Source organism: Ambystoma mexicanum, chromosome 1q (assembly GCF_040938575.1).
Source record: "Ambystoma mexicanum isolate Mex_15411 chromosome 1q, UKY_AmexF1_1, whole genome shotgun sequence".
Taxonomy (NCBI): Eukaryota; Metazoa; Chordata; class Amphibia; order Caudata; family Ambystomatidae; genus Ambystoma; species Ambystoma mexicanum.
Window position 1 is genome coordinate 452,270,236 of NC_090922.1, and position 26,586 is coordinate 452,296,821.

General features: G+C 46.2%; 1 protein-coding gene across 2 annotated transcripts in view; it reads left to right on the forward strand.

Annotated features, from left to right (window-relative positions):
- Positions 1-26,586, forward strand: part of NUP93 (nucleoporin 93) — a 1,186,812-nt gene that overhangs the window by 189,912 nt on the left and 970,314 nt on the right. For both annotated transcript variants that reach the window (XM_069640327.1, XM_069640334.1), the window contains one exon: positions 23,147-23,209. In XM_069640327.1, coding sequence (XP_069496428.1) covers positions 23,147-23,209 — 63 coding nt within the window. The remainder of the gene's footprint in view (positions 1-23,146; positions 23,210-26,586) is intronic.

Here is a 26,586-nt window from a genome sequence, read left to right on the forward strand (position 1 = left end):
ATGGTGATATGGTGTGTTCCAATTCTTCAGACAGTGGTTAGAAAAAATGCTCCTCTCCTGAGGGTGGAGCACCGAAAGTAGAAAAATGGGATATATATCTGTAACCAGCGTGACCTCAATCCCTGTAATGTAGTGCATGCTGTTTAATCTCCAAAATGCGTGGTGAATAAAACTGTTGGTCCGTTACAGCATGTGGTATCAGCGAGTATACACAAATGACTGGACTATAAAAGTGCAAAGCAAAGATTTACTGCTGCGTGAGAAGAAATCGCTGTAAATAGTGAAATGGCTTGCCTCTCATGTTTCGAGGTTTGGAGAAAGTAAGAGGGCTATAACTCGTCTTTTTTGGAAAACCTGGCGTTCCAGGCATTAACACAGGATCATCTGTGGTATTCTGTGTAAAAAATAATAATGAAAAAATAAAGGAATGAGCTGTGTTGCCAAAGACCCTCTTCGGACTATGTTTGGAGTAAATACATAAATGTCTTCCCTGACTACTGCTTACCTCCACAGTGTTATTATGTATGTCTACGATCGCGGACAAAAAATGCTCATTCTTCTCTGTGCTGCTACCCGAGGCTGCGCGTGTTCCAAACATATGGATGCGCTCCTCGTACGCTCTGCGGTGGGTTTCCTCATCTCCCTGGCAACCCTCTTAGTTGTCGGCAAACACAGTGCATACCGAGACCTACTGTGTCTGTATGCATGTTCATAAACATAGAAAGCGGACCATTAAGGATCCCTATGTTCGAAGTGCTATCTTAAAGTGTGTGTATGGGCGCCAGTGAACAAATTTATAAAACCTCAAAAGTTTCGTATGGTAACGCTACAGGAAGTGATCCTACTGTTGAAACAGGGGGACCACATGGCAACATTGCATGTGAAAGATGCATACTTCATATTTCAATGTTGCTAGTGCACAGGAAATATTTAAGGTTCATGATAGAGGACAGGCATTACCAATTCAAGGTGCTCCCCTTCACCATTGCCTCGTCGCCAAGGGTGTTTACAAAGGTCCTGGCAGTAGTGGCAGCACATCTGCGCAGACTATCCGTCCCGGTTTACCCATACCTCGATGACTGGCTCATAACAGGGGACTCTTACGAAACATGCTTTTTGAACACCCAGAAGACCGTAGACCACCTGTTCAGTCTGGGATTCTCTATCAACGAAAAAATCGAGTCTAGTCCCCAGTCAAGTAAAACAATTTCTGGGGGCTCTAATCTGGACAAAGGACGGCCTCGTCTTCCTCTCCAACGAGAGGGTTCAGAACATGCTTTTTCAGATCCCTCAATATGTAGCCAGTCAGGAGGTGACGGTACGCAAAGCCATGCGCTTGCTAGGTATGATGGCGGCATGCATATATTTGGTTCCCCATGCAAGAGTGGCTCAACAGCCATTGGTGTCAGGCCAGCGGACAATGGGAAGATCTGGTAGTTGTCTCGCCAGCCCTCGTTCTCTCTCTGCAGTGGTAGTCGAGGGAAAATCCCTTGAAGGTGAAGTCCTTAACACCCCGCCCCCCCGAACCCTCTCCACAGTGGAAGCCACTCTCACGACAGATGCATCTCTCATGGGGTAGGGGGCTCACCTGCTTCAGCAGACAGCGCATGGAGTGTGGTCCCCACAAGTAGCATCCAACCATATAAATCTGCTAGAGCTATTAGCGGTGCTCAACGCACTGAAAGCCTTTCAGACGCAACTACAAGGGAAGACCGTGCTGGTTCTGACAGAAAGCACCACAGCCATGTATTACCTGAATGAACAAGGGGGCACACACTCTCCAGGGCTATCCAAGCTGTCCCAAAACATTTGGATGTGCGCTCTCAAACACAAGATGTTTCTGTTGTCCCAACACGTTCCAGGGGAACTCAATCTTCTGGCAAACGTGCTCAGCAGAGATTTCCCACTGCCCATAGTATACGAATGGCGTCTGCACGAAAACATCGTCTTCGCAGAATGGGACTTCCCAGAGATCGACCTGTTCGCAACTCAGGAGAACGCCCAATGCCAAGACTACGCCCCCAGGTACCCCCAAAACCGCTCCAAGGGGAACTGACTCTGGATAACATGGTCAGGGAAATTTGTTTATGCTTTACCCCCCCGACTACACTACTCAACAAGATAGTGCACAAGATGCACCAGGAACCAGCCACCATGATATTGGTAAACCCCCATGTGGGCCTGCCAACTCTGGGTCGCTCATCTAATGGAAATGTCCCTCTCCCCACCAGTAAAACTACCCTCCCGTGCAACATGTCGCAGGACAGGGCGGGGGAGACCCTACACCCATGCCCACAAACTCTGAACTTAGCAGCCTGGCTCCTGAGGTCATAGAGTTTGGACACCTTCAGCTCCCTCAGAGATGCATGGACATTCTCAGGGAAGCTAGGAAACCTAACATACACTATTGCTATTCCAGTAAATGGAAACGTTTTGTCCTCTGGTGTAATATCAAGGGCGTCGATCCCATCGATTGCTCACCCACACACATTGTGCTGTACCTAACCCATTTGTTAGACACAGGACTGGTCTTCAATTCCCTAAAGGTTCATCTTGCTGCTCTCTCAGCCTACACCACGTCACAACAGAAAGTTTCATGGTGGAAAATACTGGTGATTAAAGCCTTTATGGAAGGGGTTAAGCGGATACATCCCCCCATTTCTCACCCAGCTCCGGGATGGGATCTAAATGTGGTTTTAACCAGACTCATGGGATTTCCCTTTGAGCCAATGCATAAAGCAAGTCTAAAAGACCTTACTTACAAGACGGCCTTCTTAGTGGCTCTCACTTCCATTAGAAGAGTTAGCGAACTGCGGGCCCTTTCGGTTCTAGACCCTTTTGTTAGAGTCCACAGGGATAAAGTAGTTTTGCACATTCATCCCAAATTTGCGACTAAATTCATATCAAAGTTCCATGTGAACCAATCGATCGAACTACCCACTTTCTTCCAGAATCCCACTAGCATGGCCGAAAGAAGCCTACACACACTAGATGTGCGCAAGGCAGTCATGTTCTACCGGGAAAGAACGAAACCACTGAGCAAAACAAACCAATTTTTTGTTTGTGGCAGCTGGTAGAGAAGGGAATCCTGTCTCTTAATCAGCTATCTCATGGTGGATTGTCAAATGCATCACACTGTTACGCTCTTGCTAAGAGAGAACTGCCCTTCAAGCCTAGAGCACACTCTACTCTGGGCACTGGGGCTTCTATAGCATTAATTGCAAATGTTCCCGTAGAGTCCATTTGAAAAGCGGCAACCTGGAGTTCTGTACACACCTTTACAAAACACTATTGCCTAGACACTCATTCTAGATCTGACTCTCAGATGGGACAAGCAGTATTAAGACATCTTTTCTCCACTGTTCCTTCTCACAACCCACCTCCAACTCCGGGTACTGCTTGCTAGTCTATGCACAGCATGTGATTCTAAGCAGATTAACAAGCATCAGAAGACATGCATTACTGATGATTGTATCTGCTTAGATTCACATGCGCCCTCCCTGCTTCCCCGCTCGGGGTGGAAGGAACATAGACGTCTTTATACTTTCTCTCTTCATGTACTCACTCACAATAGCCTTGGGCTCTCTCATGGCAGTAAAAATACAATCGGAGGGACATCGGCGCGTGAGGGATTTTGGGTACACTACACGTCACGATAGGGATAGTGTTACAGACACGCCTATGCCGACGTCCCCTTTCGGTCCCCGAAAGACGAAATGCAATACTCTGCGGTTACCACTGGATGTCGGACCATATGCACAGCATGTGAATCTAAGCAGATACAATCATCAGAAATGCTATTGCGGTGAGTAATGCATGTCATCAGGAGCATTCAGCCCCCCTTTAGGGTGAATAGGTATGATCTAAGTACCTTAAAAAAGATCCCTGCCACACAACTATATTAAGGACAAAATACAGGAATGTAGGTAAGAGCACCATTTTCATGATAGCTATACGGCCAAGAAGGAATATTGGGAGTGCAGCCCACCTTTCAATTTTTGCTTGGAGCAGCTCCAGGTAGGCCATTTCATTATTTGTAAGCAAGGGGGCCTGGTTCCTACTCACTTTTATTCCTAAATAATGCAGAACTGTTTGTTCCCACCGTAACATATCAACTCCCAAAGGTTTTCAGTGGCATCATTCAGAGGGAATAGAATGGACTTGGCCCAATTCATTGCAGACCCGACGCTCTATCAAAGGCCTTGACCTCACACGTGAGAAAAGTGAGGTTTCACTCCGGGTCTTTCATATACAATATATCATTAGCATATAACACCACCAATCCCCTTAACCCCCCCCCACCTCCCATTGCAAACCCACGTTGTTGTTGTAACGTCCTTAAGCAGACTGCAAGGGGTTCCATGGCGATTGCAAAGAGAAGCAGGGATAGTGGACACCCCTGTCTCGTGCCTTGGCCAAACGCAAAGGAGACCGATCCCTTACCAAAGAGACCAATCTTAGCAGTGACTCCCTTACAAGTAGCTCAACACAACTTGGAGTGTGCTGGAGCCCCCACTCTTTTTAGAACCGCGAAGATAGTCCCACGCAACAGAATCAAAGGCTTTCTCTATATCCAAAAGCACACCCACCGCTTGCACAGAGGGATCGATCTATGCTAGAATCGCAAACATTGGATGCGTCTCGGAATAAAACCGGATTGATCTTGGTGTACGATCGAGGGAAGGTAGGCCAGCAACCTATCGGCTAGTATTTTAGAAATTTAATTTTGTGTCCAGATTGATGTGGGATATTGGCCTAGATGAGGCACAAATAGTGGTATCTTTCCCTGGCTTTAGGATCAGGGAATGTATACCCTTGCGCATGGTGAGGGGTAGGCTACCTATACACAACACCTCTTGCCAATCCTCCCAATAGGTGGTTCAGAACATTGGGGCCGAATTATTAAATAAAAAAACTCAGCTGTAATACCATGAGACCCAGGGGCCTTCGAAGTCAGTAGGTCTTTGACCAATGTCAGAATATCTGCCACTGTGATGGGAACATCTAATGCTTCTTTAGCCTCCCTATCTAGTTCAGCTAAGGGTACATTGCGTGCAAAGAAATGCAGGGTTTCTTGGTCATCCATCCCTCCCTCAGCATACAGTTTTTCATAAAACCTCTGGAACTTGCCCAATATCAAGCCTGGCTCCGACACTGTGGGGCCATCTTCTGTCGTAATCTGAGGAATGTAAGCCTGCTCTCTCGCTCTCAGCAGGCTGGCCAGGTATCTGCCTGGCCGCCCTTCCTCCACATATCTGCATGCCAGGTAAGAAACAGCAAGAAACCAAACCTCCCTGTCAGCCTCCACCCTAAAGCGATCGCCGGGCCAGCCTCATCGCCACAAAGTTACTATCAAAAGCAGAACTTTCATCATTTAATAGCAATATTTTTAATGCAGATTCCAAGTTCGCCAATTGATGACCGATCCTACGAAGGACTCCATTCTCCAGGGATATACAGCGTCCACAAAGATTCACCTTGAACGTCTGCCAGAGTACCCCATTAGAAGCTGCTGACTCCACATTGGTCTCGAAAAAAGAATTGACAATATGAAGGACCTCACTGTGAAATGCTTTATTTAGGAGAGCATGCGCCTTAAAATGCCAGTGGGGACTGTGAAGCCCAAGATTCTCAGATTTGAACCTCTACAGTAGTCCTTGGGAGCAGAGAGCAATCCTTAGTAATGTTGGGAAGAGGGGGCGATCATGCCAGGCCCCGAAGAGGTTTCAAGTGCGGCAAAGGCCCAAGATGGTGTTGTAGATACTGGGGGAGCGCGTAGGGTGAGGGGGTGTCAGTGGGATCCGTATTTGGCAATGAGATGAAGTGAGAATAGATGTAGATTGCACTAGACACCAAACGCCGTCTTAGAAAATAGTAGCCATCTTTACATTTAGGCCTGGTACACTAGGCCCAGTCACAGAACACAGACTGGGGTGGGAGTGGGACAGGCCACCTCACACAGATCCATAAACCTCTCACTGTCTCATATCGTTAACCCATAAATAATTTGCCTGCAAGGACATGAGGGGGCCCAGAACTCCCATTGAGCAGTTATCGCACGAGAGAAGGAGGGCACATGCCCCTGAACCAATCAGGCCCAAAACGTAAGATATAGTGATCAGCTGCCCCATCCCAAGACCCCAGCATACCAGAGCATCAGCTAGCCCAAGACCCCAGACCATAAAGCTGTTTGAGCACCCATTCCTTACAAAGATATCAAACAGAATTTATTGAAGACCCCAGTGATTTGTGTTGCGAGATGCCAGGGATGGAAACCAACAACATTGGTGCACCATTGTGGGAAGGCCTGGAACGGCGCAGAAACGTTTGGGATCGAGTTGGGGTTTGCTAAGATAGGACCTCAAATGTATCTCCTGCGGCCAAGTCTGCAGTACTAGGTGCAAATCAGTCCTCTGATAGGGAATATTATGAGCTACATACTTAATTGCAAATTATTGAGCCCAGCACCTGATGACGCAGTGAGAAGAGCTCCACATGCAGGGAGATGGACCGGAGGAGTTGGGACCAATTACCTGGCATCCCATACGGAGCAGGCCGCCTATGTATAGGGCCGCGCCAACCAGCTATGTATATTTGTACCTTATGTGATGTATGTCCGTTGTGACGCTTTTTCACCATTACAAGCTGCCATCCATGTTGGTTTTGTTAGAGTGCTCCGTGGAAGGAGAGTTCTTTGCTATCTCGTACCTGAATTATTTTTTAGAATAAAGACTTGTTCTCCTCGCAAGAGGTGTGCTGGTCCTTTTTCCCTAGTGGGCTGTATTTTCTCTGGTGTGAGCATTGAGGGGCTTCTCTATATTTTTGGTGACCCCGACAAGATCTCAGATTTTTCTGCACAAAACAGGGACTCCCAGGCCGCATAGCTGGAGGGGCCGCACCTGCCTGCAGTGACCAGTCCCAAGCGCGCAACCCTCAGTTGTGCACAGGAGCCATTTTCGCAGAATTATTGTCTGCTCTTTGGACCGGGGCACGGCTCCAAGGAAGGTGCAGGCCGTTATTGGACACGCTGTGATGGAGGAGATTGGGTGAACATGCAGATGTAAGTGACCCTCTTGCGGGCGACAACCACGAGGGGTGTGTGCTAAGAGGGCAGGGGTGAACAGGGAGACTATGTGTGGGTGCAGTGTGCGGGAGAGGGAGCGAGAGTGAATAGTGAGTTGGCGTGTGATCGAGTTGACGAGTGTGTAACGACCACGTGGTGGTTTTTATGGTTTTGTTTTTATTGGTATAAGGATATTGTCGTAAGAATATGAGGAGAGATATAGAAGTGTGGGATTCTTTCCAAGCTACGAGAGAAGGTGGCGCCTTATTTTTTATGTGACAAGAGGAACAAATGTAGGGGCTCTTCATAATTAGTGAGCTCGGATTCCTGTGCCCAATATATTTTGGGTGGGGGAATGAGATGAAGTAGTGGTTTTTAGATTTTTATGTTGGTTTTAGTTTGCTGAACATTGTTTTTGCAACCAGTGGAAGCCAAGGGACGGCTTGTGAAAATAGTAAGAGTCTGGAGTGTGAGGAGTAAGGGAGTGTGTGCGCGCAGGGGTTGGAGTGGACCCAAGGGGAGACTGGGGAGTGTGGACGGGAGGATTGGTAGCGACATTACAGTGTACAATTTAGAACAAAAAAAGTTAATGAACAGAACGGCCATTGAAATGGGGGTAATGTTTCCATTAGAGTATATGTATAGTGCTTTGCCGTTGTATAGGGATAACATTGAAATGTACCACAAGCAGTGGATGCCCTGCCCCTGGCCAGAACAGGGTACAAACGATAGAGGGATCCTGGACCACATGTTCATGTTCCTAGCAGTCAAGTACAAAGGTAAAAAGCTCCAGAGGAGGAAAGAGATTTTGCACTTGTGGAAAATGGGGAAGGCCGTAGAGGATAATAAGTGCAGACCCCAGCGTGGCGATGTCCCTGCACCAAGTACAGTTCAACCAACAGCCCCCGGGGCAGCAGAACAGCCCTCGACTATAGGGGGTATCTGCCCACTTACCAACCATCCAGTCAAAGGATAACAAACCCAACGTATGTGCTTACGCCTGCCACAGTGCCACCCCATACCACACAAATGACACCACATCTAACACTGCATCGCAGCAAGATACCAAGCTGAACGATCTAGAGAATGCATCAGAAGTGGTCAAACGGAACCAGCAAGGTTGTGGGCTCTTAGGGCGGGGGAACGCAAACCAGGAGGTGGGCTGGACAAATGGATGGCCAGAGACATTTTGTTCAGATAGTAAAGCACTGCCATAAAAGATGTGCATGTCGAGAAGGGGAAGAGTAATGGCAGAGGAGCGGAGAGTGTAAATTATGGGACAGTAAGTTTGGACAGGGATTTAATGTATGGGTAATGGGACACCATGTATGAGTTAAATGGCGAAGAGGAAGCGCAGGAGGCGCCAGGGATTACTCCACGGGGGGAATCTTATGGCCCGAGCAGGTGAGGAGCAGGTTTGGGCGGATGGCAGTGTCTCATTAGAAAGAAAGTGACAAACGGAAAGTAAGGTGAGAAATGGGCACGCAGCTACACAAAGGCCCTGGGAGGGCGCAATATTTGCTCTGGGCCCAGATGGACAAGAATAATCTTTCGGTGGCGGGGAATTGGATATACACATTTGAAAAACACACTGCTGGGATCCTGTTGGCTGTGGACGACATGCAAAGCTTGTTTGTAGCTATTGTGGGAGATCATGCTGGGGATGTATGCAGTGCTCCAGATAAGATTTTGAGGTGGGAGTATTTTACTCCCAATTTTATAACTTTGAGAGTAAATGAGCTTTCAAGACTTTTCTCCTTTGCAAGAGAGTAAAATGCAGGTGACATCCAGCCAACGTGTCTAAAAACTTGATGAAAACATTGCCATGCGGCAGCTTTCTGCATTGTGACAGAATACACCTTTCATTATTTCTCTAAGGTCTGGCCATTTGATCTCTCCTGTATATATTTAAATGATGAAAACATAAAAACCTAGTCAATTACTTGTTGTGTGTTTTGAGGTTCGATAGCAGAATTGTCTTTTGATGTAAAGTTCTAATTTCATGGAGCTATTATTACCTAGTGGTATGCCAATGTTATGATACAACCGTGCGGAGAGGCAAGGACTACATGCTAAATTCTATACCTAATCTCACGCTCAAATGGTTATTTATATAGCATTTTTGTCAAAGGGCTATACATGGAACATACTTATCCCAATTATCACCAAACCAAAATTGGCACTTTTTTATCGACCTCGAAAGGATGAAAGGCTGAGTTGGCCTTGCCGGGATTCGAAACTGCGACCTACAGATCACAAACAAGTTGCGACAAGCGCTCAACCGGCTGAGCTATCTTATTGGATAACATCCTTCAGAGGTCAGTAAACTGAGTATGAACTGAGGTATAATAATCACATTGCCTAGAAGCTGGACGAACCATGTATGAAGCGCTACATAAAGTTAAATAACTATTTGGATTATCACAGGGACAGGTTTTGCTGAGTTTCTATTTCAATTACAAATGTAACTTTGATTTTTTTGTTTTTGAACAGTGCTTGCACTTACTGGAGAGTCAGGTTTTGGATTTTATAAATGTAGTCTTGCAGATTTGAGAGGGTATAACACGTGATTGGTGTAATGACAATCACTCGCCCTTCAGCAAGGACTCTGCTGCCACTGACCATTTATAGTAATGTACCGCATTGACTGCAAGGTTGAATGGATGTAAACTAGACCGTACATAGTCATCGTTTTACACGCTCTTATATTTAGAGTGTACATTTAATAATAAGTGTAAAAATGATCTGCCCCTGCATGATTATGCACACAGCATAGGAACTCTGAAAAATACATTTCTGCAATATTGGTTTGCTTTCACTGGAAAAAAGCGTAATTTGTTACAAAAGATTAATTTTCAATTGTAATTTAGTTTTCCATCTTATTAATTATACAATCCAAAATGCTATGAAAATACATTTCCGTTTGCTCCATGAGCATCTACACACAACACAGTAGAGCTGAATGGAAATAAACCATTCCTTTTATCAGAGTGGGCAGTTTCTTTTTTTGAAAGGCTTCAGAAAAATAAATTCTGGCTCAGAGGCTTTTCTCCATGACTTGCAATTACAACCATCTAGATATTTGTATTTTTGTATTTGTATTTTATTGAGGCTTCTATAGCGCTTTTGTCCAAAGCGCTGCACAAAGTTAAAAACCAACGGTATATAAATAATGAACAGTACAGTAAATCAAATATCAATTCTGATAGCAAACAATCATGGACAGTGTAGAAGATGCTTTTTCAAAGAGACCCGAAAGACAGAGTAGACCGTGATAGACCGAAAAGAGAGAGAGGAAGAATGTTCCAATGAAGAGGAGCAAGAAGCTGGAAAGAACGAAAACGGGATAGGGCACAGAGGGGACGGGGGATAGTCAACTTAAAAAGACAAGAGGAGCAAAGAGAGAAGGAGTATGAAAGGACAGGAGAACTGCAAGATAGTCCGGAGCTAGCCCATAAAGAGATTTAAAGACTAAGAACAGAAAATGAAATTTAAGTTGGGAATGGAAAGGTAACCATCCGAGAGATGCAAGTGATGCTGAGATATAATTACGGTAGGAGAGAAGACAAAGTACACGGACAGAGGAATGGTAGATGGATTTTAAAGGAGCAAGGCAAGAGAGCATGACAGAACATTAGAAGAGTCGGGAGATAATAAGAGAAGAGGTAAGAAGTTTAGTCGGATGGTAAGTGAGAAAGGAGAAACTTTACAAATATTATAAAGATGAAAATGGCAAGAACGGGATGTGAGAGAAATATGATAGTTAAAAGAAAGATTAGAGGACAGGTAACGACCAAGATTACGTACAGTAGGGGAAATAGAAAACGTAGAAGTGGGGAAAAGAGATACAGTGGTGGGGGTAAGCGGGAATTGTGTTGTCAGGGAAGAATAGGACCTCAGTTTTCCCAGCATTTAGGGTGAGAAAGTGAGATGGCATCCATGATTTGATGGCAGAGAGACCGGTATTAAGAGTGTGGTGAATTTCCAGCATGAAAGATGAAAAGGATAGAAAAAGTTGTGTGTCGGCGTAAAAGTGATGAGAGAGTCCAAAGGAAGAAATGAAAGGAGTAAGTAGAGAAGTATAGAGTGAAAATAGAAACGGGCCCAAGAATGAACCTTGGGGAACACCGTGCTCAAAAGGGGAGGCTGAGGAAATCTTTCCATCCCAAGAGACGGAAAAGGTTCTGTTAGAAAGATGCGAAGAAAACAAGTAGAGGACAGAACCCTTAAAACCAAATGGAGAGCGAATCCAAAAACAGAGTGATCAACTGTATCAGAAGCTGCTGATAGATCAAGAACAATAAGAAAAGAATGTTTAGAGTGACAAGCTGACAGAAGAGAGTTAAGCACACACATTAAAGTAGTCTCGATGGAGTGACGAGGACGAAACCCAGAATGAAAACGTGGAAGAAGGGAGAGCATTAACAAAGGAAGAAATCTGAGAATCGACGAGGCACTCCAAAATCTTAGATAAATAGCGTAGAAGAGAAATAAGGCAGAATTTAGAAATGATGAGAGGATTTACTGAATGGGAATGATGGTAGCATGTTTGAAAGCTGTAGGAAAGATAGAGGTAGAAAGACAAATATTAAAGAATGAGACCAGGAATGGTACAAAGGAAGGTTAGATTTTGGGAATAAGAGCAGATGGGATAGGATCCACAGGAGCTGTCGTAGGATGGACTTTGGCCAACAAGAGTGTTACATCAGAGTTGGACACAGGAGCTAAATCAGAGAAAAAATGTAGAGGTTTAGGAGGGGGAGAAAATACGGTATTAGAGGAGGATGAATGATCAATGTTCTGACGTAAAGAATAGACTTTAGAGGGGGGAAAAAGAAAGCAAAATCAAGAGCAGAAAGAGTAGAAATAATGGAAGGATCAGGGGAAGGAGAAGACAGAAGCCAGGTTAAAGTTTGAAACAGACACCTAGGATGAGCAGACTCAGTGTCAAGATGATAAGAGAAATAAGTGCGTTTAGCAGAATTTAGGCAGTTGTCGGAAAGGGTGTGATAAGAAAAATAAGCAGTGATTAGACAGATCGAGATTTAAGCCAACGTCTTTTCAAGCGACGAAGTTACTGCATAGAACAGAGATGGGAAGAGAGCCAAGGTTGGGCAGGTTTACAGGTAGGCTGAAGGGCAGAAAGAGGATACAGTTGATCAAGACCTGACAAAAGAGTAGAAGAATCCTCATTAGCAGAGAGGGAACTGAAATGTGCCAGAGAAGGAAGAATATTGGTACAGGTATCGGGATAGAGTGAAGAATTGAAATTGTGTAGATCACGTCGATAGAATATTTTAGGCAAAAGAGGAGTAGAAGAAATAGGAGGAAGTAGTGATACAGAGAGAAACGAGTGGTTAGACAGGAAGACAGGTAAGGCTGAAAAATTAAATCTAGTGAAGAACCTAATTATGAGTGAAAGGTGTAGAAAGCGGGGATAGTAAGTGAGAATCAAGAATAGAAAGGAAGAGAGAAGCAGAATGAGTGGAGGAAAGAGGATAGATAAAAATCAAAAGAAGCGTTCAGGTTTCTGTCAAGTAACCTGACCTTTGCACTGCCCTCTTCTCTAAACCTGGGCATAAATGTACACAGGAAAATAATAAAGCTGCCGTATTTACAAGCGTTTCATGCGTAAAAGGCCTGGTACAAACTTTATCTGGAGGGCTGGATGTATGGGTTCAGGCTGGATACGCCGGAAATAAGCTAGATTATGTGCATGACGGGGGCGCCCTTTAACTACATCGGAGCGCAGTTGTGGGATGCCTTGCGGAGAACAAAACCCGAAATGCCGGACTTACAGTTCTTCATGCAATACACCGAGGGGTATGATGAAGACTCTGTGCAGTACATGTTGAAGATGCAGGAGATGTGGAGACTGGAGACTGGAGACCAGTGGTACCGATCAGTTCCTCTTTTCTATTTTGTCCCCAAAGGGGATGCCCAAAGAAGTACAAAAGGCACTCGAAAATATAGTGGGTATTGAGGCGAAGGGGTGTTGCGAAATACAAACTATAATTATATACCATTGTAAAAAAATTAAAGAGAGGGAAAAGGAAATAGCACAGCGGCAGCCAACCGAGGAAGCTAAACTGGTTCGAAAGAACCTAGTTAAAATAGCAGTTGAGGAGGGCGGTAATGGCAGTGACACAGACTGACTCTGCAGAGCAGGTGGTAGCACGGATCGACACGAGGATAGCAGCATTTTGGCCAGTAGGTGGCAAGGACAGTGGGGCGGGCGTTCGCAGCAACAGCACTCCAAGTGGTACCAAGGAGGTCAGCAGCAGGGAAGAGGAGGGTTCAGAGCCGGGTTTGGAGGTATGGGACAGACAGGGGCTGGGACCAGTACAGTGTTGGGCGTGCAGGAAGTAGGATCACTTTGCCAGAGAATGTAGGAGCAGAATGGGGACAGGATACAATCCATATACCCCTGCAGGACCCATGCCAAAACCAGTTCAATTCCCGAATCTGATGGCCACGTCCATTCCATACGAAATACACCAGGCTGGTGGTCTGGTGTTGGATCGAGAGGTGGGATGGGTCTGCACAACCCCCGAATCCATAAAGGGTGCGTCCCTGGCGCTTCAAGGCGTAGACCACATCCATGGCAGTGACCGTCTAGAAATCGAATAGACTAGAAATCTATTGGGGTTTCCCCACACAGGTTCGAATCCTGTCGACTATGGGTCTACCTGCTTCTCCAAGCAGTGAGCAGTTGGCCAATCTTTCTTCGGCTGGCTCCCTACTCTGGAACAGCCTCCCCCTTGCTCTCTGTCGTGAGCCGGATCTCCTCAAATTCCGCAAGATCCTAAGACTTTCCTCTTCTCCTTCCCCCTCTCCCTCCCATGCTATCCCCCAGTCACTGAGATTGGTGGCCTGGGCCCTTATGTGTCCTTCTGGTACCTAGCCTTCGGTCCAATCGCCTCCAGCCTCCAATGCCACCCCCCACTCCCCCCCCAATACGGACTTGCCTTTGGGCACCTTCTGGCCTGTGTTGTCGCTCAGGCCAGCACTTATTTAACTTACAGATGACCACTCTCCTTCCATGTGGTCACTGCCCTGCACTTACCAGTTGCCCTACAACTGGCTCTCTGGCACTTCCCTCTCTGTGGACCTTCTAGCACTTGACCCCCCCCCCCCCCACGCTCCCCCTTTCCCCTCCTCTCTTTATACATATTTGCACACTTCAAATGTTCACAAGACCCTGTAGGACTGACTCTGCTTTTCGCTCATCATTGTTTCTTTCTTCCATTGTCTTGTTTTGCTCCCTTGTTCCCTCCCCGTTGCCTTGTGGGCACTTTGAAAGAAAATTTCTTGATGTATAAGCGCCTTACAAATGCACAATAAATAAATACACTCAGCTGCCCCAAAGACCCTCACAAGCTCATCTGCCTGTCCTGCCTACCGCTCAAAAGCAAGCGACCCCACAACACCAATTCTATGGAGGGCCCACACCTCCAGCCAATGCAGTTCCAAATGGAACAGTGGCTCGATATAGCGGGGTGAGTGTGATGGGAGGAAATCCTTTCATGTTCCAAGGTACAAACACATATTCTGACTAGGACAGCCCACAGAAAGCTCTCGCGTGCACAGTCCTTTTCGTGACTACCCACCCTGACGAGGTACCCTTGGTGGGCACTGAGATAGGTAACAAACAATTCATCTTTATGGTCAATACAGGAGCCACTGAATCATGCATCAGTGAGGGAAACTTCACACTATCAGGTGAAACTCTTCACGTGCAGGGCTTCTCTGGGGCTGTCGCCACGGTTCCATAGACAGAAGAGGTAGCAATGAAAATAGGAGGGAAAGTGGTTTGTGCACCCTTACCATATTCGGAAACCTCCCCAGTAAATTTGCTCAGGAATGACCTGAGCAAACTGAATATGACGATCTCCTTCAAAGACGGGGGGATAGTGTGCGCCACTCCAGGAATGTGCGCAATAAGAGCAATGATGAGAATAGATGCGAGAGGTAGTGGTTTCCGGCATCCCAGTTGACCGTGATATGTTTGTGTACGGGATTAAGTTTTACTTGACGCAGTGCCCCAAATTGGTAAAGCATGTTGGCGAGTACCATCTGACTTAATTTTCAGGCCTGTTGTTACCTCAGTGCTTGTGGCAGGGACAATCCTCTCATTGGCTTTGCATGGCCTACTGGTATCTGCAAAAAGAATAGTCATCGGAACTGATTCAGATGGGTGAGAGTGGCACACTGTGTTGTGTATTGACCCCACTGTGCATCTGAAGGAGGCGTCGGATGCAAAGTTATTTTAGGATTGGGTTGATGATGGAGATATAGTGCTGGCTATTTGCATTCCATGTGAAATTATGGTGCAACATCGTAAAGTGTAATGTTCTTTCATGGCCCTTGTTGCCCCGCCCACTTTCACTGACAAAGACCTTGAGCAGGTCCCAGAGCAACTATGGACAACCAGCGCCCATGATGTAGGGCTCTTGTAGGGAGTGACACCCTTAAGAATAACACTCAAGCAAGGTGCAGTGCTGCCCTCAGTAAAACAAAATCCCCTATCAAAAGAAGCAGAAGAAGGGGATACAAGACATCATAACTGCACTGCTCAATTATGGCATTATTGTGCCCGCCACTTCCCCATGCAACACTGCCATATACCCAAACAAAAAGGCACAAGGGGGGAGTTGGAGAATGATTATGGATCTCTGTGCCCCAAATGATATTGTACAGGCAGAAGTTCCTGTGGTTCCTAACCCTGCAACCATCTTGTGCAGCATCCCCAAACATGTAACACATTTCACGGTGGTGGATTTGAAGAATGCTTTTTTTCTCCATATCCCTGCATCCAGACTTACAATATCTCACTGCGTTTACGCATAGTGGAATGCGCTTTGAACACACAAGACAGCCACAAGGGTACTGCGAGTCCCCCAGCACCTTTAACAGCATATTACATGCTGATTTAGGGAACATTCACGTGCCTAGTACCATCATTAAGTATGTATACAACCTGCTAGTGTGCAGTGACAGCGAGCAGCAGTGTTGAAGTGACTCAATCACCCTCTTGCATCTCTTAGCATACAAGGTGTACAGAGTTAAATTGCAGTGCTGCCTCCAAATAAGTACTTTATCTGGGACAGCTGATATCAGATCATACCAGAACGTGCTGCATCAGTGCCCAGTGACCCGCAAAGTTGAAGAAATGCAGAAGTTCCTGAGTCTGTGTTTTTATTGTAAGGCTTGGATTCTAGACTATGCTGCATACACCAGACTCTACTGCAAGGCCTTAAAGAGGCACAAAAAACAGTCAAAATGATTGTTTGGACAGAGGAAATGCTTAAGAGTTTCGAGGACCTGAAGTAAGTTATTTGCACCACACCAGTATTGCGACCCCTGATTACACCCAAGAATTCTTTGTTTTTCCATTCGAATTGCCAAATTATGACCGCAGTTCTCACACAGAAAAGCACAATGGGCCACAAGCCATTGTCCTATTAAAGTGGTCTACTAGATTCAGTGATGCAGGGCCAGTTCCCTTGCGAACAGGCACTTGCTGCTGCAGCATTCGCAATTAAGAAAAGCTCCACAGTTGTCATAGGGTGTTCGGTAACACTGTACATGGAGCATGCCGTATTTGCCATTCTCGAGCAGTCCAAATCAACATTGACCACACAACAGGCATCCGCATATGAGGTCGACTTGTCCAGCCCACACGTGAGGTGCAAGACTGTAAACCCTGCCACATTTCTCACAGAAATGTGCACTGACAAAGACCTTGCAATGCATGACTATGTAACATTTGAGGGGGAAGAGGACATTCCCATAGCAAAAGACAGCCCACTGAAGCGGTGGGGAGGCCCTTTTCGTTAATGGGTCAGCAACTATTGACCAGGAGACGGGCCTGAGGCACATAGGTGCATCAGTTGTCCGCCTATGTGGACGGAGAATATGAAGTGATTGTACAAAAGACTGCCTATGCATTATTCAGCCCAAGCCGCAGAACTCCTAGTACTCATTGAGGAGCTTCTAGCATCCCAGGAGTGTCGCGTGACTGTCTATTCTGACTCCGCCTATGCCACCACCACGGTGCACTCTGGCTTCACACAGTGGAAACTGAGGGGGTTTAGGTGGGCTGACGGGTACCCAGTAGAGCATGCCTCATTACTAGACAAGTTAATAGGTGCACTTTCATAGCCCTCCATGGCAGCAGTGGAAAAATGCATCACCCATACCAATGACACAGACAAGGTCTCACTCGGTAACGCAGAAGCGGCGGCCAAAAAAGCTGCATATCTCCCTGTGCCCAATGCTTTAGAATATCCAGTAATAGCGCACGGTCTAGCTCAACTACCTGAATCTTATAACTCATTACCACTGACTCATATTATCCAACTCCAGTGATGGGGCCCCCCCTGGAGGAAAAGGATTTGTGGATGGAAACAGTCCCTGAGAGATTTGTTGTGGCAGCAGGAAATAGACGGCATGGTGGTCATGCTACAGGAATTTGGGTTTGGTCACATTCGACCAGCTGCACCATCCTTCACATGTGTCAAATCATATTGCCGCAGATTTTCTGGAGGACTGGTTTGTCCCTAATTTGCATTAGCTACTGTCTAAAAAAAGTGATTAAATGTAATACGTGTCAATTTTACTGTACTGCCCACACTTTGTGAAAAATCCGAGGAACTTTACCCCGCCCTACTGGGCTGTTCCACGAGCTTCAAAAAGATTGTGCAGACAAGGGGGAAAGGTGCAATGGGTACTGCTATTTAATAGTGGTCATGTGCCCCTTCTGCTAATGGGTGGAGGCACGTCCTTGTGCACATCCAGATGGTAAGTGTGCTGCAAAATCATTTGTCAGGGAGGTTTTCCCTATATTGGGAGTGTGCGATGTGTTAAGATCTGACAGCGCCACTCACCTTTTCAATTAACTATTCAAGGAGACAACTGGGCATTAAGCATCTGATGTGCACAATTTAACACCCCCCATCCCAACTGAGTTGTAGAGAGGGTCAACAGATTTTTAAAGGGGAAGTTGTCCAAACTGTGCACCACGCTACAAAAGAATTGGGTTTACGGTTTGCTCTGGCACGCAGCCCTCTAAGGATCATAATTTGTCACTGCATGAGATGGCTACTGGACGGCGTATGCATATGCCTGTATCTCCCATAAGGAAAGCATTAGATGCTCACAGGGCTGCGTCTGTTATGGGGGACGAATTCAGGGCCTACTTGGATGCCTTAGCAAAAGCGATAAAATGTATCTCCCAACATATCGCACCTCCACGATCTGAAGACACAACCAGCGCTGAAACTATCTCAGTGACGGCACCACTGCTTCAGCAGCTCCCCAGCGATCTAGTCTAAGTCAGGAATGTTGTACATCGGTGGAGCGAGCCTAGATACAACGGTCTATTTACCGTTGTCTATGCTAATCACCTGGCAGTAAAAGTAAGGGAGCTGCAGTATTGGATACATCTTTCGGACATCTGCAAAGCACCCAATGCCTCACCCCCACACAGATTGAGTAATTGCTAGGCGTTTATCGCACACACTGGTTGAAAATATATCATATTGTTTGTACATATTTTAAATCACAACTGTTTGTGGCCTTTGGCACCAATATTAATTTTTGAAACATAAACGCTGCTAAACGCTGTTGCACTTTCTCTCTCTCCCCCTCTCTCCCTTGATTCTTTTCCACTTTCTTCTTGTGTGTAGTAAAAAATGAACTCTTGTGTGCATTTCTTTCGAAGGGAGCACACTTGGGTCGAATGACCACTCAATGGTTACTACGTTTTTGTCTATGTATATGTGTGTCATCCATTGTGTCGCTGGATTATTTGTGCTGTCAAATGTTTTTATATTGGGGATCTATCTAGGTGGTAGGTTTATATGGGGGGGGTCATATAAAGGGGGTGCAGGGGAACATTACTAATACCATTGATACTAGACAAGGGAATGTCATGAATATCACTAATATTGCCAATTATTTTTCCCAATCGTCCCCATTATATGCCACTAGGACTACTATGTCTACATTATATGGAGAAACTGATGAAGTTAGTGCATCTTTTGTTCACACAAATGATAACAGAAAGCAAATGAGCAAGTTCACCGAATTGGTTATACCACTGTGTTTTCCCCATTGTCTTTTCTAACATTACTGCAAGGTTGAAATTTTTCACACGTTTCTGCTTCGAAACTTTCCAGAAGACCGCTAAAAGGGCTACATTTGGTGAGTACAGAGGCCTAGTTGTGATTGAAGATGTGCACCATCTAGAGTTATGTAATAGTTGGTATGCAGACATGCACTCAGCCGGCAAAGGGAAATGATGGGAGGTGGAGGGGGGTGCTACATCTGTTCCTTGATACCACACGCATCTGGGGCCACCAAGGTATTAATGCCACAAGAGATATTCTGCTCTTGGAGGCCCAATGCTTGGTCCATCTAGCATTATGCAGGCTGCAATGCACTTTCCCAGCACAGAGTGTTTACAGAGACCTTATCTGAAGCTGGATGGTGTAAGATTCGTGGCAAATAGATGGCAAGAAACTAGAGTGAGCTGCATGCCAGGAGGATTCGTAGGATTCAGAGAAAAGGTGATCCTAAAGGTAAATGCTGTATGCCGCGAGTACTGGAATGAGCATGTGACGAAACTCGCGTGGGTCGAGGCAATGGGAAAAACTAGTAAACGTGCAAAAGCAGGACAAATATAAACTGTTTTTACAACCAAGGGAGTGTGTCTGGGGGCCCAACAGCAGATACATTAAGACATTTATACATCCCATATCTCAACAAAGTGACAGCACCCGTAATGGATAACTATTGGGTGTGTGGCCTGCAGGTGTTCCTGCACCTCCCGCCGTTATGGAGGGGCACCTCCTTGCTGGCCTCGTTGCACTTGAAACTCCTAGTGGTCCCTGACGAACACTTGATAGTGGGACCAGTTGGCTTTTCGGCCCCAACACCAGTTTCCGATGTACCCACAACAGTGCTGCCACAGCTGCCTATATTCTGTATCCTGCCAGAAAAGGAGAAGAAAGAAAAATTTCAGAGAAAAACAAGGTCCAACTATCCCCAGATTCCTCAGTTAGTACATCAATATATAGACTATATAGCAAGGAGGAAACCTTCTTTGCATCGTTATTGTTGCAAGGAGTGCAAACAGCCTCAAATGCCAAATGGTTTCAGATCGTGCATTGGGAAGTGATCCAGCTGGCCAATGACACGAACAAGGCCTCAATGCTATCAAGATGGAGATGCGCCGATCCGGCCGATGACGTTGCAGAACCACTATGTGCTGGACCTCTTCATGACCATGGAAGGCGGGGTCTGCAAGAAAATTGGCAAATCCTGTTACACCTACGTGCCTACTAATGATTCAGACAATGGGTCCCTCACCAACATAATGGGGTCCCTGCACTCCCTTGACACTCACATGCAGACAAAAGCTGGCATTCAGAAAGGTGATTGTTTCGACAACCTTTTTTCCTGGGCACCATCATGGATGGCGGTGATGGTGAATCTGCTGGAGCAAGTAATAGTGTTTGTATTGGTGATCCTCTGCACCTGCCAGATGGCACTTTGATGCTGTGCTAAAGCAATGCCTACCAGCACAATGATGATGGTTTCAGTAGGGGTGCTTGGGGCACCTCGTGGCGCAAAAGACAGTGCAGTACAAACAGCAACACCTCCACCGCCCAGGCACCATTACCACTCTCTCACCTGGACCCGAGAACTATGTAGAGCACAGGGTTAATTTAGCAGGGGATTGGGGATTTATATATATGACATGCAGCCCGGCGTTATATACGCAGGCAGGAGAAAGCTTGAAGCATGTGTGCAAAGCATGGGTACCCAAGTAAAGTTCCCTCCATATTTAGAAGCTGAAAGGTGGGAGAGGGAGAGGGTGGAGGAGGCGGACAGGGAACTACTTACCGGACAGTTTGTTAAAATGGAATTAACCAGAGGAGGGGACTGTTGGGAAGCGGGGTGGTTGACCCAGGCTCCCAAGCTGTTTCAAATGTGGCAAAGACCCAAGACCATGTTGTAGATACTTGGGGAGCGTATAGGAGGTCGGGGGGTGTTCGTGGGATCCATATTTGAAAATGGGATATACCGTGACTAGGTGTAGATTGCACTAGACACAAAACTCCATCTTATAAAATAGCAGCCATCTTTAAATTGAGGCCTTCTAGTGCGCTGTAGGTAGGTTAGTAGGTCCGGGCACAGAACACAGACTGCGGCGGGAGTGGGACAGTCCGCGCTCACACAGATACATAAACCTCTCATTGTCTCATATCCTTAACACATGTAACCCAGGAAGAATTCACCCTGCAAGGACATGAGGAGGCCGAGAACTCCCAGCGAGCAGTTATCCCACGAGAAAGATGGTACTATCCCCTGACCCTGTCCTGCCCAAAACCTAAGGTATAGTGACCAGCGGTCCCCATCCTAAGACCCCCAATATTCCAGAGCACCAGCCAGCCCAAGACCCCAAACCATAAAGCTGTTCGAGCACCCATACCTTGCAAAGATCACAAACTGACAATTGAAGGCCCCTGTGATTTGGGCTGCGAGATGCCAGAGAGGGAAAGTAACACATTTAGCGCTCAGTGTAGGAACGGCGCCTATGCGTCTGGGATTGAGTTGGGGTTTGCTAGGAAAATATAACCTTGAATGTAGCCTATGCGCCCAAGTCTGCAGTACCAGGTGCACATCAGCTCTCTGATAGGTAATGTTATGAGCTGCGCACCTAATTTCCAATTTTCGAGCCCAGCACCTGAGAAGAGCCCCACGTGGAAGAAGATGGACAGAAGGAGCTGATACCAATGACCTGGCATCCCATATGGAGCAAGCCACCTATGTATAGGGTTGCACCAACCAGCTATGTGGGACTGTACCTTATGTGATGTACGTCAGTTATGACGTTTTTTCGCCCTTATAAGCTTCCATCCATGTTGGTTTCGTTAGAGCGCTCCTTGGCAGCAGAGTTCTTTTCTAACTTGTTCTCCTTGCAAGAGGTGTGCTTGGCCTTTTTCCCTAGTGGGTCGTATTTTCTCTGGTGTGCGCGTTGAGGGGCTTTTCTACATATTCATCTACGAAATCAGGCCCAACCATAATGTAGTCTATGCGCGATCCCATATCGTGGACCGAGGAGTAGAAGGAGAACTCTGTCCTCCGGGTTCAATGTCCGCCACAGGTCCAGCAGCCCAAAATCCTCCATACCCCCAAGTACTGACCTGGCGGTCATGGATCGTGGCTTATTGCTCACCGTGGACTGATCAAATTCGGTGGGTAGTATGGTATTGAAATCACCCACCACTATTAGCCTCTGGTATGAGAATATGCCAAGTCATTAACCCAAAGAGATTTATGAAATTCTGGGTCATCCACATTCGCACCACACACATTGGCAAATATAACCGGTTTATGGCCAGTACCCAGAACACAATGATATAACGCCCATTCTGTTCACATTCATGACGTGGGTCAGGACCCGACTGGAATACGATAAGGAGAAAAAACGTGCAGTTGGATGTGCCATGATAATAACTTGTTTGAAATGAATATATAGCAAATTGTATTCAATGTTAATTCTAAATATTTTTTATTACAGATATCTCCAAAACATCTTCCGAATGTTTTTTAAATGAGTCCTTTGTTTAAACTACGTTGTCGATGGTAGTATAGGTTTCTTAATTTATTTGATGGGAATATTGGTTTCTTAATTTACTTCCAAATTCCACAATAAATAAATTTCATAAATCTTTTATTCAAAGTGTTAGTCTTTGTTCAAGTTGTAAATCCACAAATTATATTGTTTACTCAATTAACTAATTGAGACTTCCTTTTCCTCAGTTCAAATTTTAATTGTCCTTTGTTCATGTTATATTCCCAAATGATATTGGTTTCTCATTTAGATCATTGAGGTAAAAAGCTCTATAAAAGAAGTGAACACTGAAAATAAAAAAATAATTTCAGTGGTCTAAGTAGTAAGTTTGTTTGAGGTAAAGCTGAAATTGATATTTACACATGACAATATCAACTGAAGATTATGGGTCAATTCTGTGTGTTGTCTACAATTGATCTGTTTTTGCTTCATGATAGGGATTCCTGAAGAATGAAAAAGACAATGCTTTACTCTCTGCTATTGAGGAGTCCAGGAAAAGGGTGAGTACATTGCAGTAACTTTTTTCTTTGTTTAATGATAATTACCAGCAATGTTCTTTTTCTGTTGACACAATCTCTTCCCATGCCTCTCCACAAGTGAAAGGCATTGGAACAAACACTGACGTTTGAATAGCACAATTATTGAAATGCTTATTGTTAAGATGGATTTCTAGAATCTGACCTGTTGAACATATTTTAGGAGGCCACCCTAGATAGAGTGAACAGGGGAACTCTGAGAGGTTAGCCAAAACCGAATCAAGGTAAATGTGGAGCGCAGTCGAGGCTATTCTCAGCAGAGTGCGAGTAGGTGGAGGGGTCCACAATGAGTTCACAGAGTGAAGCGCACAATAATTCAATTTAGACAGTTAGGTATACAAATACAGTATTTATTCTAGGCCTTAAACACACACACTGAAACATGAAACAAGAAGGTGATAATATAGCACAACACTCAATAATAAAAATGTACATTCACCATAGGTTCTTAAAATGCATTCACTTGCTTAATTCAACAAAGGAGATAAGAAAAATTATGCAGTAAAGATGGACCTAAGTCACAAGTGATATTCCCTAACTTCAGCATTCCCATCCCTTAGAAGAATGGGGCTTGGTTCCCAAAAGTAACAGGGGCCACAATCCTTTTCCCCAGAATGTATCTGTAGCAGGTAAGCTATGTGTGTTTGTGATTGGTCAAAACAAGAGATGTACAAAGTTACTAGGTAAGTAAATTGTGTTCTTATCTTTCAGATTGTACTACTCGGGCTCGACGATCAAAAAGCAGTGGAATGGAAGGATATAAAGAGACTTGTTCTCAATGTTGTTCTATGTAGAACAGGGGGAGATAAATGATATGATATGATATATGATATGATATGGCATTTGTAACGCGCCTATACACAAGTGTTTCAAGGCGCGAATGCTTTGTGTCTACTTTCCCACCCTGACTCAGATTTTACCAGGTGACTGGAATGGGTCGACTGGGGTCGCTGGAGGTTGAATTTTCCACCGTTGGCTCTGATGAGGTGCACACAGCCTGTAAGCAAGCCCACACCCATCAATGGTAAGGGTCTGCACCATTCAAACAGCCAGTATTTGTCCAATCAAGGACAACCATTGGTTTAATTCATGCCCAAACCCAGACTTTCTGGCACCACAGATGTGGAATGGGACCAGACGTTCCCACCCCCTTCCTGGGCCACACACTCAAAGGCATCAATAGCCTGCTAAAGATGCAGCTTTCCAAGCCAAGTGAATAACCTGATATGGGATCTCCTGACCTGGCAAGGCCGTAAGAAGCCAAACAGCAAAATGGCCAAAGAACAAGTGAAAATCTTGTTGCTTGGCCATTTAAGGGCACCAGCCACATTAAGCAGCCATGTATGTTAAACATGAATGTGCACACTAGAAATAACACAATTGTAAAGATTTTTGCTGCCACCAGCTTCTCTATAGGCACATATAAAAGTAACACAAAATCTCAAGTGTGAAAGACTAGGATGATACCAAAGTATCCCCATTGCACTGCATGATGAGTGAGCTGTGTGCAATGTTAAAAAGTTACAAAAGTGTACATTCGAATGGATTGTGTCCTCAAACGTTTTCCACATCTTTGACATGTAATGTCCACAGCTGTGCACTTCGGAAACTTTTTCGGCAGAGGGCGACCTGCGTCTATGGCGTCGGGTCAATGTCCCTCGAAGGCCTCCTTCGAGGGCGACGTCACAGGATGTTATAAATCCGTTTTTTCCATGAATGTGTTAACTTTGTGAGACTCGGTGCGTCTCGTGTGCATCATTACAATGTTTTTCTCTTCTACCCCTTGGACTCTGCGGTCTGGCTTCAAGACCTGCCGGGACTGCAAGTCGAAAATGTCGCTCACCGACCCCCACCACATTTGTTTGTGGTGCCTGGGTGAGTCGCACGACACCGATGACTGCTTGAAATGCCAGTCGCTGACTGCCAAGGCCTTGCGGGAGTGGAAGGGGAAGCTCCAGGTAGGTAAGGGCTCTAAGCCTGTTAAGTCCCAGACATCCAAGTCCAAGGGGGTTTCCACCGACGACTCGAGGGGCGACTCTGCGTCGGAAGAAGTCCCGGGGATCCTGGTCCTGGAGTGATTCCCGCCACTATTCTTCCTAGTCCCGGCACACTAGGAAGCGCCGTCACTGCTCGCCTTCCCCGTCCTCCTCAGAGGATGGTGCCTCGAGGAAGGTTACGTGCCCGACGAAGTCCACGACTGCGGAGGAATGGGCAGCATTTAAACAATCAATGTTAGCGATTTTTCAATGGCAGGGCACGGGTCCGGTTGCGTCTTCTGACGAAGCCGGCCAGGATCGGTCTCGTACCGTGGCTCACACGTCTTTGGGCTAGAGTCCACGACACGACTCGCATAGGGAGCCTTTGAGGTCCCGTAGGGATGAGGATTTGAAAGGTCGCAAGAGACGTGTCTCTAGGTCTCGGTCCTCGTCCACAGCGAGACCGCAGCTACATATTGAGGGCTTGATACTAGTGTCGACTCGGTCGGCATCGTGTCCGTCCAACTCGGATGTCGACGCTTTGCCATCATACCAGCCCACGGCGCCGTTGGCACCTGTGTGGACGCCGACGCCTTCGGCACTCACGATGTCGAGGTTGTTGACGCTCTCGGCGTTGAAGCCTTCGACACTATTGGCGCCTTCAGGGAATTTGCCGTTAAGTACCCAGATCTCATGGATCCTCCAAGGAAGGCTACTGGGAAGTCTGTGCGGCCAGTTTTGGCCTCCAGGCCCTCTTCTGTCGCCAGGCCTGGGTTTCAACTCCCATTGGATGACATTTATGAAGAGGAGGAAAGGTCTGAGGTTGAGGACCCTGGTGAACTTGAGGATGCTCCACTTTTTTCTTGACAGTCAGTTGGAGGAGTTGCGGCAGACCCTCCATGATGCTAGTGGGTCGGACACTTCCCCGGAATTGGAATTTGGTAGGCCTGAGCCTGGGGCTCATGCAGAGTCTTCATAAAGGAGGCTCATGGCGAGGGTCTCGGAGTATCCGGACTGGTCCAGTCCTCCTGAAGACTTTGTGCAGGATGGTCTGACGGACAGTTTAGATCAAGGTCCGTCCTATGACCCTGTTTTGCCATTTCATCTTACCTTGCAGAAAAGGGTGGCAGCTGCTTGGCAGTCCCCGTAATCTCTTCCGGCTGTTAATAAGTCTTTGACCAAGAAATACTGCCCTTCCATTAGCGACCCCAGCTATTTATCTACTCACCCCACTCTCGAGAGTTTGGTGGTTCAGGCGGCTATGGCTGATGCAAGGCGTGCAGCGTACCCCTACCATCGCTCCGGATAGGCACAACAAGCGCTTCGACGGTTGAGCCCGGAAGGTATTTTCCGCTGGGAGCATGG